General features: G+C 36.8%; 1 protein-coding gene across 3 annotated transcripts in view; it reads right to left on the bottom strand.

The window, feature by feature from the left end:
• Positions 1–1,860: 1,860 nt before the first annotated feature.
• The window catches only part of OMA1 (OMA1 zinc metallopeptidase), a 78,382-nt gene continuing 62,481 nt past the window's right edge, over positions 1,861–17,761 (bottom strand). For all 3 annotated transcript variants that reach the window (XM_008699145.2, XM_008699146.2, XM_040627252.1), the window contains exon 9: positions 1,861–2,314. In XM_008699145.2, the coding sequence (XP_008697367.1) occupies positions 2,102–2,314 (213 nt within the window). In that variant the 3' untranslated portion in view covers positions 1,861–2,101. The remainder of the gene's footprint in view (positions 2,315–17,761) is intronic.

Here is a 17,761-nt window from a genome sequence, read left to right as displayed (position 1 = left end):
GGCACATGAAAAGCCCTGACAGTATGGTATGCAACTAAATGCAGAATTTAGGGAGGTCTTTTCCATATACAACTTAGAGCACATGTATACATATTACATTCCAACTGCTATTTAATTTCCCCTAAAACTCTGAACTGAACACGTAACATTTCTTTTACATTTATTATCTCATGGGTTAAAAAATATTTTTTTCATATGCACTATAAAGGTATTCTCTCTATATTTTCTCTGCTCTTTCTGACGGCTTGTATATGTTTCCTAGGAAGTCTGAACAGCACAATTAGATGTGATAATGGGATGGAAGGAAAAATAGACCAGGGCCTCCACCACACTATTTTCTTAGGAAATCTACAGGGAAATCTAACGGTGTGCTTTACTGTTTACCTCTAGGTGACATTCTCCAAATGTCTTTACATGTTATGGAGTGCCTCTGACAGAACTAGGAGTGTGAATGACGACTAGCAGAACAGTTAATCTGAACCTCCTCCTTACAAGTGTTGTCTTGTGTGCAGATCAAGAAATTCTTTACCAGCAATCTCCAGTAAGCCTGAAAATTTAAAGAGCCCCTGAAATTCTCTTAACAACTAGGTACATACTGTGTCTAAGGAAATGCATCAGGACACATCCCAAATGAGAAGTCACCAGCTTTCATAGCCAGGGGGAGGTTCTACTGTCCTAACCTGCCTCACCCAGGCTTTTCATGCTCTTTGTGAGAGAAGGGTCTGAGAGGAGGAAACCCATCCTGCAGGTAAGTGATCCTGATTTTATAATTAGATTTTTACCTGTACTGTAGCCATACATGAGGACACGCACACACACCTGAGGATGGCGTTTGTTCCCCTCCGATAGCTCTGCTTTAGATACTTGCGAGTTGTGAAGATGGACAGACGTGCAGTCACACCGATCTAGGTTTGCTCTTTCTAGCTGAGAGGTACTGGGTGCACCACGTAACCTCGCCAATCCTGTTCTCACTGTGAAAGGAGATGGCTGCAACCTACTTCATGGGGTCTGGGAATAAACAGGCCTAGCTCAGAGTAGACACTCCATAAAAGATCGTTCTTTCCCCTTTAATTCTCTAAGAAACTATGTAATATAATGTGTTTCAAGAAAAATGTCCCTCTCAGGAATAGAACCTCAACGTCACTAGACTTCACAAGTTTGGGAGTACAAATAATTTACACAAATAATAAATTTTAGAAGTTTATTTCCGGACTAATATAATACAGTAACTTCTGAGTATCACCAGGGATGTGCCTTGTGCTCCCTGTCCCATCTTCTTCCAGCCCTTTGCAGATGTCTGCTGCCCAGGGAGATCCACTTGGGGGCGGCACCTTCTCTTGCCCCTCCTGGTGATTCCCTCAGTGGGAACAGGGTGGTTGCCTTCTCTGAGAACTGCTGAGATTCCCAGATCTTAGTATGTGAAGGAGCCAAGATGATACAACTTTCTGTTAAGACTTCAGAACATGAGCGGCACACTGGGTCTGCAAGGAAATGACCCTCTCTTACCATTTTGTTTCGCACTTTGTCACCTGGACCACAACGAGCACTACTTTTGCCTATGAAAACAACTTCTTTAAGCTTCTGCCTATGTAGCCCTTTTTTCCTCAGAGTCCATAAGCGAGGACCAGGAAATTCTCCATCTCAAGGTCCCCTATTCCACATAATCCTATCCCAGGGCAAATCAATTTCTGCAAACAGATGCTTCAGACTGTCAGTTTCCCAGTTCATCATAACCACACAGACTCTGAACCCCAGTTTAGGCTCAGCTGGAATTCTCTCCACATTAAGAATTACTGCACATTCTGATTTCTCATCCACTAGAGGTCTGCCTTCCAAATGAAAAGCAAGTATGAGACAGAGTAAAATGTGTAATATAAATTTATTCCGTGACATTTTCCTCATTGAAGATACTTTAAAATAGATTAAAATATATCAATATTTCATGAAAATACCTAGAAGAATTTAGATAATACTTGTAATATACATGATTTAACCCTGAATATACAGTTTTTAAATTTCAAACATCATTTTTTAAAAAATAACATAAAAATGGTAAGGATTGTGGCATTCTTCATATATCCCATGTCTCATAAATTTTAATTCAACTGCCAGTTCTCTTCTCAACTATATATGTTAAGGGTATTTGCTTCTGTTGTTGAATGGTGACAGTATCCATTTTCTGTTTCTCAGCAGTGATTTTTAGGTCTTCCTTCTCCGATTCTTCCAGGAAATGCTTCATGCTGAGTTTGAATAGTAATCGAGGGTCTGGTCCAGAAAGTGGTGGGCAATTACAGATCTCTCTAATTTTAAGAGCCTATAAATAAAGAATACGATACTATATATATATATTTATTTATTTAAATTTATTTATTTATAAACAAAATGTACATACAAAATATTTTTAAATGTATTTATTTATAAATTTAAATTTATTAAAATTATTCCAGTAATTCTTAATATGCTCTTCATAAAACAATGAAATATAAGAATACATTCTGTATTTTTGGAATAAAAGGTATCTTAATTATAACACATGAAGGAGAACCATACAGAAATTCATGGTACAGCCATATGCGCCCCAATGTTCATAGCAGCAATGTCCACAATAGCTAAATCGTGGAAGGAGCCGAGATGCCCTTCAACAGATGACTGGATTAAGAAGTTGTGGTCCATATATACGATGGAATATTACTCAGCTATCAGAAAGAACGAGTTCTCAACATTTGCTACAACATGGACGGCACTGGAGGAGATAATGCTAAGTGAAATAAGTCAAGCAGAGAAAGACAACTATCATATGATTTCTCTCATCTATGGAACATAAGAACTAGGATGATCAGTAGGGGAAGAAAGGGATAAAGAAAGGGGGGGTAATCAGAAGGGGGAATGAAACATGAGAGACTATGGACTATGAGAAACAAACTGAGGACTTCAGAGGGGAGGGGGGTGGGGGAATGGGATAGACCGGTGATGGGTAGTAAAGAGGGCACGTATTGCATGGTGCACTGGGTGTTATACAGAACTAATGAATCATTGAGCCTTACATTGGAAACCGGGGATGTACTGTATGGTGACTAACATAATATAATAAAAAATCATTAAAAAAAAAAAAAAAAAAGAAATTCATGGTACATAGTTACATTTTCATTATTTGTTCACACAGTAATGTATTTGAAACAAACAACTCTATCTGCAGTGACTGCCTGATGTCCTATTGGGGATAAACAAGACTTCTTAGAGGTGTCTCTATGATTTCAGTCAAACGAGGCCTGACCGTGAGAACACCCATCCAGATTTAAAAAGATCTGAAGACTCAAGAAATGAGAACAATAGCATACAGAAGTGTGAACATACTGAAAGAAGACACACATAACTAGGGCAGTCGGAGGGAGTACTGATGCTAATAACCTAGAAAAGTAAGCAAAGCAAAACCATCATAATTTTTAATTCCATGAAAAACAAAATGCTATAGGAAAAGTAATCACAGTCTACAACATGGCTCAGCTGTGACTGGTGTTTACAGTTTTAAAAACACTAAAAAACTAAGAGGCAGCCCACGGAATGGGAGAATATATTTGCAAATGATACTACAGATAAAAGGTATCCAAGATCTACAAAGAACTTCTCAAACTCAATATGCAAGAAACAAATAAACAAATCATAAAATGGGCAAAAGATATGAACTGACACTTTTCCAATGAAGACATACAAAAATGGCTAACAGACACATGAAAAAATGTTCAAAATCATTAGCCATCAGGGAAATTCAAATCAAAACCACACTGAGATACCCCCTTACGCCAGTTAGAATGGCAAAAATTGACAAGGCGAGAAACAACAATTGTTGGAGAGGATGTGGAGAAAGGGGATCCCTCCTACATTGTTGGTGGGAATGCAAGTTGGTACAGCCACTCTGGAAAACAGTGTGGAGGTCCCTTAAAAAGTTAAAAATTGAGCTACCCTATGATCCAGCCATTGCACTACTGGGTATTTACCCCAAAGATACAGACATAGTGAAGGGAAGGCCATATGCACCCCAATGTTCATAGCAGCATTGTCCACAATAGCTAAATCGTGGAAGGAGCCGAGATGCCCTTCAACAGATGACTGGATTAAGAAGCTGTGGTCCATATATACAATGGAATATTACTCAGCTATCAAAAAGAACGAGTTCTCAACATTTGCTACAACATGGACAGCACTGGAGGAGATAATGCTAAGTGAAATAAGTCAAGCAGAGAAAGACAATTATCATATGGTTTCTCTCATCTATGGAACATAAGAACTAGGAAGATCGGTAGGAGAAGAAAGGGATAAAGAAAGGGGGGGTAATCAGAAGGGGGAATGAAGCATGAGCGACTACGGACTCTGAGAAACAAACTGCGGGCTTCAGAGGTGAGGTGGGTGGGGGAATGGGATAGGCTGGTGATGGGTAGTAAGGAGGGCAGGAATTGCATGGTGCACTGGGTGTTATACGCAACTAATGAATGATGGAACTTTACATCAAAAACCAGGGATGTACTGTATGGTGACTAACATAATATAATAAAAAAATATTTAAAAAATAAAATAAATAAATAATAAAATAAAAACACTAAATCTTGATCTACCCCAAATCACAACTCAATACTGGGAAGACGGAGAGTTGGATCATGTGTGTGCGTGCACAGGGTGTGCCAACGATAAGGGGAACCTTAGTTCTCATCCTCTACAGGGGAAAGTAAATTGGTAATGCCTAAAATTGAAAAGTTAAGAAGTAGTAAGTATGTGTGTTATGTAGATACAGTGGGAAATACTTAAAGAATCATTGAAGAGAGCTGAAGATGGTTACCCTTAAAAAACTGAGGGCAGGGTAGGGGGACTGCAGCTTTAAATAAGGAGACTTGGAGATCTAGGTGATTCTCTAAAGTGGCTACATAAATGACTTTAAGACACAAAAACTAAAACAGAAAAATTTTAAGGAAAAAACATTTTTTATCTAAGGAGAGCTTAAAAGAAAGAAATTTAGGGACGGGACCTACTTTAATTTTTTATTACTTCTAACTTTTTTATAGTGATGCACATTAAGTAAGTAAAGCAGGGAAGGAGACAGTCAGTGTTTGTGAGGATAGTAAAATTTTGGAAAGATTAGCCCATCGAGGTCTCACTGATAAAATAATGATGGCAGTGGGGAAGGGGTACTGCTTGGAGGGAGGTACGGGAAGGAGAGAGGAAGGCGAGGAGACCTGAAGGACATGAGGGAAGAGGTCACATGGATACCTGGAAGAACAGCATTCCAAGAAGCAGCAGGGAGTGTGCAAGGACCTGCAATGGAAGCATGCCTGGACAGTTCTGGAACAGTGAGGAAGCTAGCTCAGCTGGAGCTGAGCAGGGTAGGGGCAGAAGCAGATTATGTAGGATCTCATGTATTATAGTAAGGATTTCAGGTTTTACCATGAGTGGGCCTACCCCTGATATTTGTGGGGTCCATGGCAAGAATGTAATTGGAGGCTCAGATACCATGTGTTTAAATATCTAAAAGCAGTAATTCAAGCTAATAAACTACTGCAAAAAATATGTTCTATTCTCCTACTTTGAGGAATACACATTCAAAATGACCCCGAAGGCCAGGTATAAAATTAGAATTCTTGAATTCTGCAATGTGAAAGGTTGCAGGAGCCTGCCCACCTCCTGCCACTGACCTGCTGTCCACTCCCTTCTCCTCCCATCCCTGGCTCAGTGGGCACTGTGAAGGGCCTTGTGTGCGTGCATCCAAGGGAAGAGATCCACACAGGCCCCAGAAGCAGGCTCAAAAGTGTTTGGGCAAGGAATTCCATTATCCCAAATACCCAGAGTGCCACGTGGTAGGGGCACAGGTTCTTAGGAATATTCCTTCATGTTCCACAGGAGAGGAAGGCATGCAGCCAGAAGCAAACCAGAAAAAGGTCTTCTAAATGGATGAGGCCATGGAAGGAGCTTGGATCTAGGAACACTTCTGATTCTGAAGGAGGCGATGAGTTACCAAAATAAACTAACGAGGAAAAAGCATTAAAGTGAAATTCTGTGGTGACAGGGCCTTATCTGACTTTCTTTGTATCTCACAATCATCCACTGAGCATTAAAAAAAAAAAAGTTCATTAAAGTAAACTGAACTGAAAAATCAAGAAAATGTTTCACAACTACAGCACTGAAGTAAACAGCAAGTCAGAGCCTCAGCTAAATGGCACCCTTCCATCCGAACCCAGTTACCTTTGAGAGTGGAAGCTGCTATTAAACTTGACACTGAGACATCAAGCACAGGCTGAGACTGCCCTAGCAAAATGAGGGCAGAGTCTACTCTTGCTTTAACTCCTTTACAGCCACTGTGATATCCTTTTCCAAGCAGAAGCTGCTATGTGACGGCTGCTACCTCACATGCCGAAGACGTTCACTGGGGTCAGTAAAGGGGCAAGTGTGGAGTCCAGCAGGTAACAGCTGGCACAGCGGAATGTAGCAAAGAGAGATGCCAAGCAGCAAATGAACGGGAAAGCAGAATCCCATCTAATCTTTTATATTCAGCACAAGCTCTTCTCTCTCCCCTAAGTTCTTTTTCAGTATTTTTACACTCAGCCAATATTTAGAACACCACACTGAGTGAGGTGCTATGCACACATCAGTCTGAATAAACAGTCATGATCCCTGCCCTCACACAATTTACTTTGCATTTCTCCATTACTGGGCATTTGAATTGTTTCCATCGTTTTGTTTTGTTTTATTTGGCTTTAATAAATGACCCTATGGGGGAGCCTGGGTGGCTCAGCTGGTTAAGCGTCTGCCTTGATCTCAGGTCATGATCTCAGGATCCTGGGATCAAGCCCCGCATTAGGCTTCCTGCTCAGCGGGAAGCCTGTTTCTCCCTGTCCCTCTGCCCCTCCCCACCACTCCCTCTCTGTCTCTCAAATAAATAAAATCTTTAAAAAATTTTTTTTTAATTAATTACCCTATGAAAATCTTTGCTTAAAGAAAAAATGTTGTAACTTCCATTTGGGTTTACTTGAAGTACACCCCCCAAAACAGAATGATCTGAACAGAGTATAATTTTAGTTTATATAGGACCAGATTGCTTTCTATCAGAAAGGTTTTACCAACTTATAATGTCTTCAGCATACAGGCCTACCTAAGTTATTCATAATCAGCATTACATAAAATTTCATGATTTTTATCTAGATAACCATATCATTTCAAACCTCAGAATCCTTAGAAATCATCAGCTGCAGTTTACAGATTGAGGAAATTGAACCCCAGAGAGGTTGTGACTGGCAGGGAACAAAAAATTGCTTGGCAAATGTTTACGGCAGCTTTATTCATAACTGCCCAAACTTGGGGAAACCAAATGTCCTTCAGTAGGTGAATGGTAAATAATCTGTGTTACATCTAGACAGTGGAATATTATTGAGTGCTAAGAAGAAATGATCTATCAAGCCATGAAAACACATGAAGGAAACTTAAATGCATATTTTTAAGCAAAAGAAAAAATCTATCTAAAAAAAAGCTATATAGTGTATGATTCCTACTACACACATAGCATTTTGGAAAAGGCAAACTATGGAGATACTAAAAAGATCCATGATTGCTGGGGCTAAGCAGGGAGAGAGGGACAAATAGGCAGAGTATTTTTAGGGCAATGAAACTACACTGTGTGACACTGCGATGGTGAATACAAGTCATTATATTTGTCAAAACCCACAAAGTATACACCAAGAGTTAACCCTAATATAAACTAGGGACTTTGGGTCATAAAGACGGGTCAATGTAGGTTCATCTTTTGTAATAAATGCACCACTCTGGTGCAGGACTTTGATAGTAGGGGAAACTAAGCAGAGGCAAGGGGTATATGAGATATTTCTCCTGTACCCTCCATGAAATTTTGCTGTGAACCTAAAACTGCTCTTAAAAATGTCTAATTAGAAAAAAATGACGGTGGCATAGAAGTAAAAAGGCTTAGAAAAAAAGGGATTAGAACCCACTTCTGTTGTTTTTGATGCTTTTACACTATGATGCTTTTGTACTAATTTTTTTTGCACCACATTTTGTTTCTTAAGTAAATCTTTTACTAAAAAAAAGTCTTTTTGAGATGTCTAAGCTATGCTTCATTGCTAGAAAAACTATATATTCTTCATAAAGGTTTTCTCTTAATATTTCTACATGTGTGAATTGTTTCTCTTCTCCAACTATCAAAACAAAATCCTATTACAGACCATACACATTTCTATCAAATCTTCATCTACTTTGCACAGTAAGATTTTATCACATATGTTGATAAAATTTTTATTTTTTACTTTCCTTTCCACATTTATTTTATTACATTTCAGGGTGTCAACATCTTTTATTTTTATAAATTCAAATCTATCTTATTAAATGCACTTATTAGGGTATTATGCTAAGTGAAGTAAGTCAATCAGAGAAAGACAATTATCATACAGTTTCACTCATATGTGGAATACAAGAAATAGCGCAGAGGTTCATAGGGGAAGGGAGCAAAAACTGAATGGGAAGAAATCAGAGAGGGAGACAAACCCTTGGTGATTCTTTACTCCAGGAAACAAACTGAGGGTTGTAGAAAGGGAGGTCAGAGGGGGGATGGGGTGACCGGGTGATGGGCAATAAGAAGGGCACTTAATGTGATAAGCACCGGGTGTTATACACAAATAATGAATCATTGAACACTACATCAAAAACTAATGATGTACTACATGTTGGTTATTGAATTAAAAAAAAAAGATGCTAGCAAATAAATGATACTTTTTAACCAGGTGAAAAAAAAATAAACTTATTAAATATCTCTTTATAAGTAAGCAACATTTTCCCACTGTACAACTAGAATATGTCTTTCTGTTGCCTTTACTTTGTTTTCTGCATTTAACTTTATGCACTGCACATAACAGGTACGTAATAAATGCATGCTGAATTTTAAAGAACACCTATAGAACACAAGCTCTGAATAAATCATTATGATAAATGTCATAGGGAAAACAGTCTTAAAGAGTTGAGAGTCTAGGAGAAAGCAAGAATGTACTCTAATAAGAAAAATATACAGTTCTAAGAATCCCAGGGAAGACTGGAGTTAAATACGGAATTGGCCAGCCTACAGATTCCCACTTGAAGTGAAAGAAATGAACATATACTGTTCACTTTCTATGTGCCTTCAACTGTGCCAGGTATTTTACTTATGTTATCTCAATTGGTGTTATGGTATGAAGCACCTTTGAAATCTTGGGCCCAATGCAGAATATTTAACATTAAAGTGTCTTGTAAGATAGGGAGGGAAGGAAAGAGGGAAGGAGGCAGGACCTTACCCACACAAACACTCAAGTATGTACATCAGTCAGGAGATACTGGTATCACAATTTTATAGATGAAGAACCTAAAGGTTAGATTAGGGAACTTCTGCAAAGTCAGGAGGGTGGATCAGAATTAAAACCCAAAGCTCCCAAGACCACTGCTCTTTTTAAACTACCTCCCATAAGCATCCTTTTTCCGTTACCAACTATTAGTTTGCTACATGCTAAATTTCCATGAGGGAATGTAACCGCTATTCAACCGCATTCATTGCCCAATTTTTCTTTTTTTTTTTTAAGATTTTATTTATTTATTTAACAGAGCAAGAGACAGCCAGTGAGAGAGGGAACACAAGCAGGGGGAGCAGGAGAGGAAGAAGCAGGCTCCCAGTGGAGCAGGATGTGGGGCTCGATCCCAGAACGACAGGATCACGCCCTGAGCCAAAGGCAGATGCTTAATGACTGAGCCACCCAGGCGCCCCCAATTTTTCTATTTTTAACCCAATATTATTTTACTTCTCTTGCCTATTATGACCCATCATGCAATCATGTAAAAAATATTCATTAAGCATCTCAGAAACTGTCACAGGCACTAGGGAGACAGCAGTGAGCAAGGGCCTTATGTTCTTAGAGGAGGAGACAGACAACAAACAAGTAAACAAAATCATTTTGGTTAAGTACACAAAGAGACAAAACTGAACTCTGTTAGACAACGACTGCGCAGAAGAAGGGCTATTTGAGACTGGGGGAATCAAGGAGAGCCTCTGAAGGGAGATGGCGTTTGTGTAACAAGAGCTGAGGGAAGAATATTTCAGGTAGAGAAGTCAGCAAGTAGAAGAGCGGTGAGGAGGAAACAGCTCAGTGTGAAATAACTGGAATCAAGGAAAACCTGGGGGAGAGGGACATGTGGAAAAGTTGGAGAAAGAAGCAGTGGCCAAATTACCTAACTTAAAGACAGCTAGGAATTTGGATTTTTATCCTAAATTCAAGAGATACCACTAAAAGGTTTTACGCAGGGAAATGACGTTTAAAAGATCATTCTGGCTACTGTACTGCATGCAAACAGGCTATTGTTAGGCGATTAGGTGAAAAACCGAACAGGAAGATTACAATAGGAGATGACGGCAGTTAATCCAGGTGAAGGATGATGGTGGTGGAGAAGGCGCAGAAGACAAGACCTTCTTGTGGTAGGATATAGAGAAGGAATCAAAAACGAGTCCTGAGTTCCTTCCTCTGTGTTAACAGCACTGCTTTTATTACGCTACCCATGTATGTGAGGATAATCTACTTGCTCTGAGTAAATAATTATTGTTACCTAGTACTGTACTGTTTGCTGGTTAATGACCCCAGTCTATACTTTTAAAGGTGGTATTTTTATCAGTTTGTCAAAACAAAATGTTCATAAAATGGATCAGATAATTAACAATGTCCCTTTCTATATTTTGAAGCTAGAGTTAAAATTATTCATTGAATAACTTCTCTTTAAACTTTCGAAAAATTCTCCAAAATAAATCCCCATCAGGGCTAAGTGCTCTTTTCTTTGCTACTTTGTTATGACTCTGGGTTTCGGATACAGCTGTTTTTATTTATTTTATTTAATTATACGTTACCTCTTCCTTCAGAAATTAATTTGAGGAGGTACATTCTAGTTACAATTTCTACTTCTAGCTGTATCCACTTTGGCAGTTCTCTCTCTCACACACACACACTCTTTACACTTTAATTACTTCTGATTCTGACCTGAGCCATTAATTAACATCATCTACCTAAAAATAACATTCTCTCAAGTATTTTGGTTTTCCTACATGCTAATTATCGTAGCTCTTCTCCTGATCCTATTTATCTTTTACTCTTTGTCTAACTAACTGATTCGATAATTTTCACTTTGACAAAATTTCTGAAACAATCAACTATTATAATTTTGTTTATTTCTGCTTAATTTTATTTTCCCTGTCTGGGGCACGCTATATGTCTTGATTTCCCTTCTCTTTTTCTAATATAGGCATTTAAATTGGTAATTTTTTTTTTACATATAGGTTTGACAGCAATCCATGAAAATACAACTACAACCATTACAAATTTTTTTTTGTTTATTCTAAGGAGTGCTCTTATGTTTATGGATTTCTTGTCTTATACATACAAGAATTTTATTTTAATTTTCATGTGGCTGCCCTATTTTAACTTTTGTCATATTAATTTTAATGTACTATGTTCTGATAATTTGAACCATAACATTTTTATATTATATTAAGTATACATATTTTGTCCAAGTTAATAACCAATATTTTTCTGAAAGATGTATGTACATTCGGGAAAAAAAATACATCCTTTTCCTGGCATTTAGTTTTTTGTGTCAATTGAATCTTACTTATCATACTTTCAACTCAATTCTTTATTAGTTCCTTACTTTATCTATGGTTTTCTAAGAATAGCAGGGTGCAAGCGAAAATCACAATCATATATAAACAGACTAAATGATAAACTCTATCTAATCCTTGATCATCTGTAGATTCTGGAAAGAGAACTCCAGCTACTAAGTACTTCACTGATAGATTGTTCTAAGTGTTCCATGTATTAAGGCATCTTCTATCTTAAAAGAAAGAAAAGTGGGTTTGACTAGATAGCATACCAAAATGTATTATTTCCACTGTTTTTTATTTCTTTTCCCCTAAATTCTTACACTTCTCCAAAATCTAAAAGGTAAGATCTAAAGTCATTCTTACTTCTGTGTGCCTTTATATTTTCCTTTTATACTTGGCAGCTTATAAAATCCTATCTTTGCAATGAAAATTAAACACTTGGCAAATATCTAGGCATTGTCATTTCAGGACATCTCGGGCATGATGCTCTGTGGTTCTAAATACCCACCCTGAGAAATGTTATCTAAATCAAACATGTTATAAAAACCACAGGCAAAGAAATTAAGACATAAATGAAGGACTGGCGTTTTCTACTATTCTATGTAGCTTGATTTCATGTCTTTTCAGTGTTCTTCCATTTTTCAGACTTTCTTTAGCTTTGGGTGTTTTAATTTGGTTGTGCTGTGTTTCTTTATCCCCAGCATCAATGAGTCTTTGCTCTGGGGCATCAATTCTGCTCCTCACAGCCTCCACTGAAAGTTTTACAGCTTGTCTGCTGTATTCACAAGTTTAGCAATTTTCTGGAATGGATGTATCTTACATTTGTAGTCATTCTTTCTTCTTCTGTCACTTTCAATGTAGTCAAATCAGCCTTCTCATGCCAGCTTCAGGGGGCACCTAGGCTGTCCTCTCCAACGTAGGAAAGCTTTTAAGTTACATCTGAGATTTGTTTTGTTTTTTGTTTTTGTGTGTTTTGTTTTGGTTTTTTTTAGATTTTTCAACTCTTTGAAGCTCATCTACTGGAAGAAAATGGGCATTTCAGAGGCTTTTTGTTGTTATTGTTAGACTTAGTTTAGATGAGGGTCCTTGCGGTGTTATTAGTTGAGGACACTCACACACAACATGTCCTTTAAATACAATTACCTATGATCATCTTTCTTTTCAACTCTAATGTACTCATCATCATTCTGATTTTTAAAAAATCTCTCCCATCTACCTCTTAAATCTACTCTTGAACAGGAGAAAAATGTGGCTGCAACATCTTTTCTTCCATTAAATTTGATTTGGCTGGTCTGAGTTCCTTCTTCACTGTTCTATATAGATTCCTCCTGAAGACGCACACATAGGTTAGCCTTTTGAGACAGAGGACAATGATAATTCCCCTCAATCAAAAAAACTTCTCAGGTTGCTGAAAAACTGCTTATTTATGGGGTGCTAAATCATTACCCTACAATCACTTGCTGGCCATGTGAGGGAAAACCATGTTGACAAAGGAAGGGCCAGGCCATCACCATCCAAACTTCTGATCAAATGTAGCATCACTAAATGTGGAGCAGCCAGATTAAGAGAAACCTGATGTGAAACAATATGAAACATAGCTGCACTGCCTATAAAATATTCTTGTCAAAATTTAACATCTGTTTACAGATATACAGAGAAACAAGTGTTAAAAAAAAAAAAAAGAGAGAGAGAGAGAGAGAGACAATAGACCCAAAATAGATTCACTTGTGGTAAGCCCCACATCAGCAAACGAAGATTTACAGCTAATCTAACTGCAGTTTCAACCTCTTCCAAAATGGAATCTTAAACCAGTGAATCTGGAATTTCCCAGTTAGCATTTAGTGAGGTAATCTGCCAGATAGGCCACTGCCAGATAGCTCCTCTTTCCTTGTCCCTGCCCCTTTCTGCTTACAAAAGTCTCCCATTTTATTTGATTGTTTGGAGCTCCTTTTTATTGCTAGAAGGATGCTGTCCAATTCATGAATTGCTGAATAAAGCCAATTTGGTCTTTACGTCACTCAGTTGAATTTTGTTTTTTAACACAAGTTAGATGATATCACAAAAAAGCAATCACATAAATCTAGAACACGAGGCTACATATATTCAACAAGTCAATGGCATGTTCAAAAACAAACAAAACAAAAGGGGGGCCACTGTTCTGAAGTCAAAGAGACTTAAGGGACAAAACAACCAAATGCAAAACATGGATTTGATGGATCAGGATTTGAATAAACCAATGGTAAAACTACATTTTGAGACAGAGAAATCTGCATATGGACAGGATATTTATTTTTAATAAGGAATTACTATAAATCTTCTTAGGAATAATAGTATAATTGTGGATGAAAATGGTACTACTTTCTAAAATACATATGGGAGTAACTGGGAAGAAAGACCTCATGTCTGGCATTTACATTAAAATACTAATGGGAAAAAAATAAGAGAAGATTCAAATGAAGCAAGTGACCAAAAGGTTGATAGTAATGAACGCGAGTGGAAAATGGGGGTTCATTAAATTATTCAAATTATTCTCTATCTTTACATGTGTTTTTAAGATTTATAATAAAAACAATTTTAAAGATGTTTTTCCTCTCTATCCTCCATTCTCCTGTCATTCCTGCATTTTTCTGACTTCATTCTTGATTTTATATCTATACCTTTAGTTCAAAATAACTCATGAAAGGTTTAAATGTTTTCCATTTTGGCACATGGACTATTTTGAGTTGAAGGCAATAAACCCCTGTGGGCTCAAGAGAAGATTTTGCTCCTCTCTTAACTACCTAAAAGAATATAAATTGGGGGGTCTTTCCCAGAATAAGAGTTATTACCAGAAATAAATTTTATCTGGGTGACCCATGTGTATGAAAGGGCAAACATCTCATTACCAAATATCTGCTCTTCTCCTTACTGCCCTGTGAACTGCTCTCCTCCCCTTTGAAGCCCCAAGGCCTTATCCCATTCCTCAGCGCAGAATGGCATATATATTTCATTTTACCTGTCTTTGAACCTCTCACGTATGTGGGGTTCCCATATGTACAAAATTAAACTTGTTTTTCTCCTGTTAATCTCTCATGTCAATTTAATTTAGACCAGCCAGAAGAACCTCTAAAGGGTAAATAAAAATGTTACTGCCCCAACAACCTGAAAAAATGAAACCAATGCTTTTATATGCCACTTCAAGCTCTCTTCCTTAATTTCTATATGCAAACATATACTTCAAAAAAAAAAAAAAAAGCCTAGGATTTTAGCATCAATAACCTCAATCAAAAACTCACTAGAAACAAATTTAACAGAAATGAATGAAAATAGTAGTTTGTTACTTTAAGAGATAGAAGAGAAATAGAATAAGGATAATGGCTATGTGACTACTTAAATTAACAAAAGAAAAATTTCTATTATATATTAGCCTGACAGGATGATTTGATTTAGTGTCTTTACTTGAAAGGCAAATCGAGGACAACAGAAAATAAAAACAGAAGAAACTGTGAAAGACTTTGAAATGGGCAAGAAAGAACACTGGATACCCTATCAAGGGCATCCTTGAGTGTCACCTCTGCCTTTCAAGGCCTTAAAGCTGTTTTACAACTTCATAATCTGTAGAAAACCAGTAACAATGAAAATAATACCTGCCTGTAGAAATGTAAGCGAACTGTCTGGTGGAATGCAATTGATCACTGCCTCATGAATAGATCAGTTTTGCATCTGTCTGTAAAGTCGGTTCACCATTCCTGATTGTCTATATACCTATGGTTCTGAAATTCTCCTGTGAGCTAGCTGTAACACATTACTGGCTCTCTCCGTAATAATAAGTTAAAGAAAATCTCAGATATTGCTCATCATATATTTGTGTAAGTCACGATTTTACCTTTAAAAATGTTTTCCCTCTAATTCATTTCATTTCCTTTCATAAACTGAAATGGAAATTGGAGTCTGACTAGTTTTTGAAGTGGCATAAAGAAGTTAGTTATAAATAACTAAAAATTTTAATAGATACAAAAAATTTAAAAATTAAGGCCTCCTTGACACAGGTCAATTTTCCTCTAATGATAAATAAGAAAAAGTTCTCAAATAAATTTTGTAATCAACCACTGCTGACATAGGAGAGCGATATACTATGAGATGGCTGTATCTATTACCAATAACAACTGAAATATTTATTAAACAACTGTTGGCACACATCAGGATTCTTCTAGGCACTACCTATCAAGTAAAACATCACTTACTCATAAAAAATAAACCACAATAATTAGGTTTAGAAAAAGAAAAAAAAAACAGGAAAAAAATTAATGGCCAGAGAAGCTTCATAATTAGATTAAAGTATAAACCAAGTCATTTCAAGAGAAAAAATCACCTCCATTTTTAAACACATTTTTCAAAAAATATCATACTTTTCTTTCCCCCTAAAAGCAATTTTTTCTAATAGCCCATTCACTTCAGCCTCAAGTAGATACACGTCACATGCACCATAATATTTTTTTAAGGTTTTAGACAATGTTACTGTCAGGCTTCCTGGCTTTATATGATTCAGAGGCCAATTCAATTACAGTAGCTGCTATGATATTTGCCTTTTCCTCAACACTCTCCATGTCAGACAAAATGAAATTCTGTAAGGTGAACAGTGTATGTTTGTGTACACTGGCCAACAACGACATTTCACTTCAATGTTAAACACTCATATATTCTACTCATGAGATGTATAATATTAATGATTTATGCATTTACTTTGTCCAATTATAAATGCATAAGAATGATTTACAAGATCTCTACCCCCAGCTTCCTGAAAGTTTAAAGAATTCGAGATAAAATGAGATTAAAATGAATGCATTTATAGCCTGCCAGTATCTATAAAAACTGAATGCAGTAAATTTGAACATCAAGATTTAAAAAACAGTTTACAAATAAGGCTGACATTGAAAGTTCTAAGAGTCATTAAAAAATAAATCCTCTTCAAAATTATAATAACATAACCCTAAGGCCAAATTAAATGTTTTTCTTATACATTCTATCATTCTCCATCTCCTTCCCCCAACTAAGAAAAGGATGGCAGAGAGTAAGTCAGTGAGAGAAACAGAAAATAAAAAATTCAGTCTAAATGCTTTCGGTTGTAAAATAAATCTTTCAAGTACATTTCTATCCTGGGTTATCATACCATTTTCTTTATTCACATCTATTCATCCATATTTTATAACAATCCTTATAGAAAGAAAGTTAAATAAGGGATCTCTTTCAAGGACAACTTATGTTATACATAAATTTAAAACCTGAACAGTGTTAAATAGAATTTTAAAACTGTCAAACCATTAAACAGCAACAGGTTGATTTAACATCTGTTCTTCAATTTTTCACCCAAGTTGTTATGGTAACCAAAATATGCGTGGAATATTTGTTTCCTAAATTTAACTGATTATTTCAAGTAAATAAAATTATAGCATATCATCTTATTAACTACAAATATTATTAATACTATAACCCTATATTTATCATTTTTAAATGCTGGTGGATTACAGGATTATATTTAACTAGACATTTATGCATGCTTTATCTCAGAATACACATTAAAAAATAGCAAAGGTATATTTTTTTCTAACTTGGGGGCATTTCTTGATTTTAAAAGCAAAACAAAACAAGGAACTAATCTATTTTCTGAACAATATACTATATTAAAATACTTCAAAGTTATATGATTTTAGTGCTTTGTAGGAAATGTAGATCACGTTCTTTCCAAACACAAGTCAATCCTGTTATTCCTCTAGTGCTCAAAACTTTCCACTGGTGTCCCATCTGTGAGCAAAGCCAAAGTCCTTACACTGGCTTCAAAACCCACACTCTCCACTTTCCCTTGCTTACCCCATGCAGTCACATTGGTCTCTCTGCTGTCCTTCAAATACACCAGGCTCACTACTACCTCAGGGCCTGGTACTTACTATTTCTTCTACCTGGAAGAGTGTTAGCCTAGGAAGCCACATGGCTCATTCTTTCATTTATTTCATTTTTTCCTTCAAATACCACCTTCTCAGTGAAACCTTCTCTGACTGATGCCATTTCAAACAGCTATTCCAGAACCTCGACCACCTCTGCTCACACATCACCTACCCACTATGGACT

This window comes from Ursus maritimus, unplaced genomic scaffold (assembly GCF_017311325.1).
Source record: "Ursus maritimus isolate PB19 unplaced genomic scaffold, ASM1731132v1 scaffold_12, whole genome shotgun sequence".
NCBI lineage: Eukaryota > Metazoa > Chordata > Mammalia > Carnivora > Ursidae > Ursus > Ursus maritimus.
The sequence above is the reverse complement of the archived record's forward strand: the minus strand, read 5'-3'. Positions and strand labels throughout refer to the sequence as shown.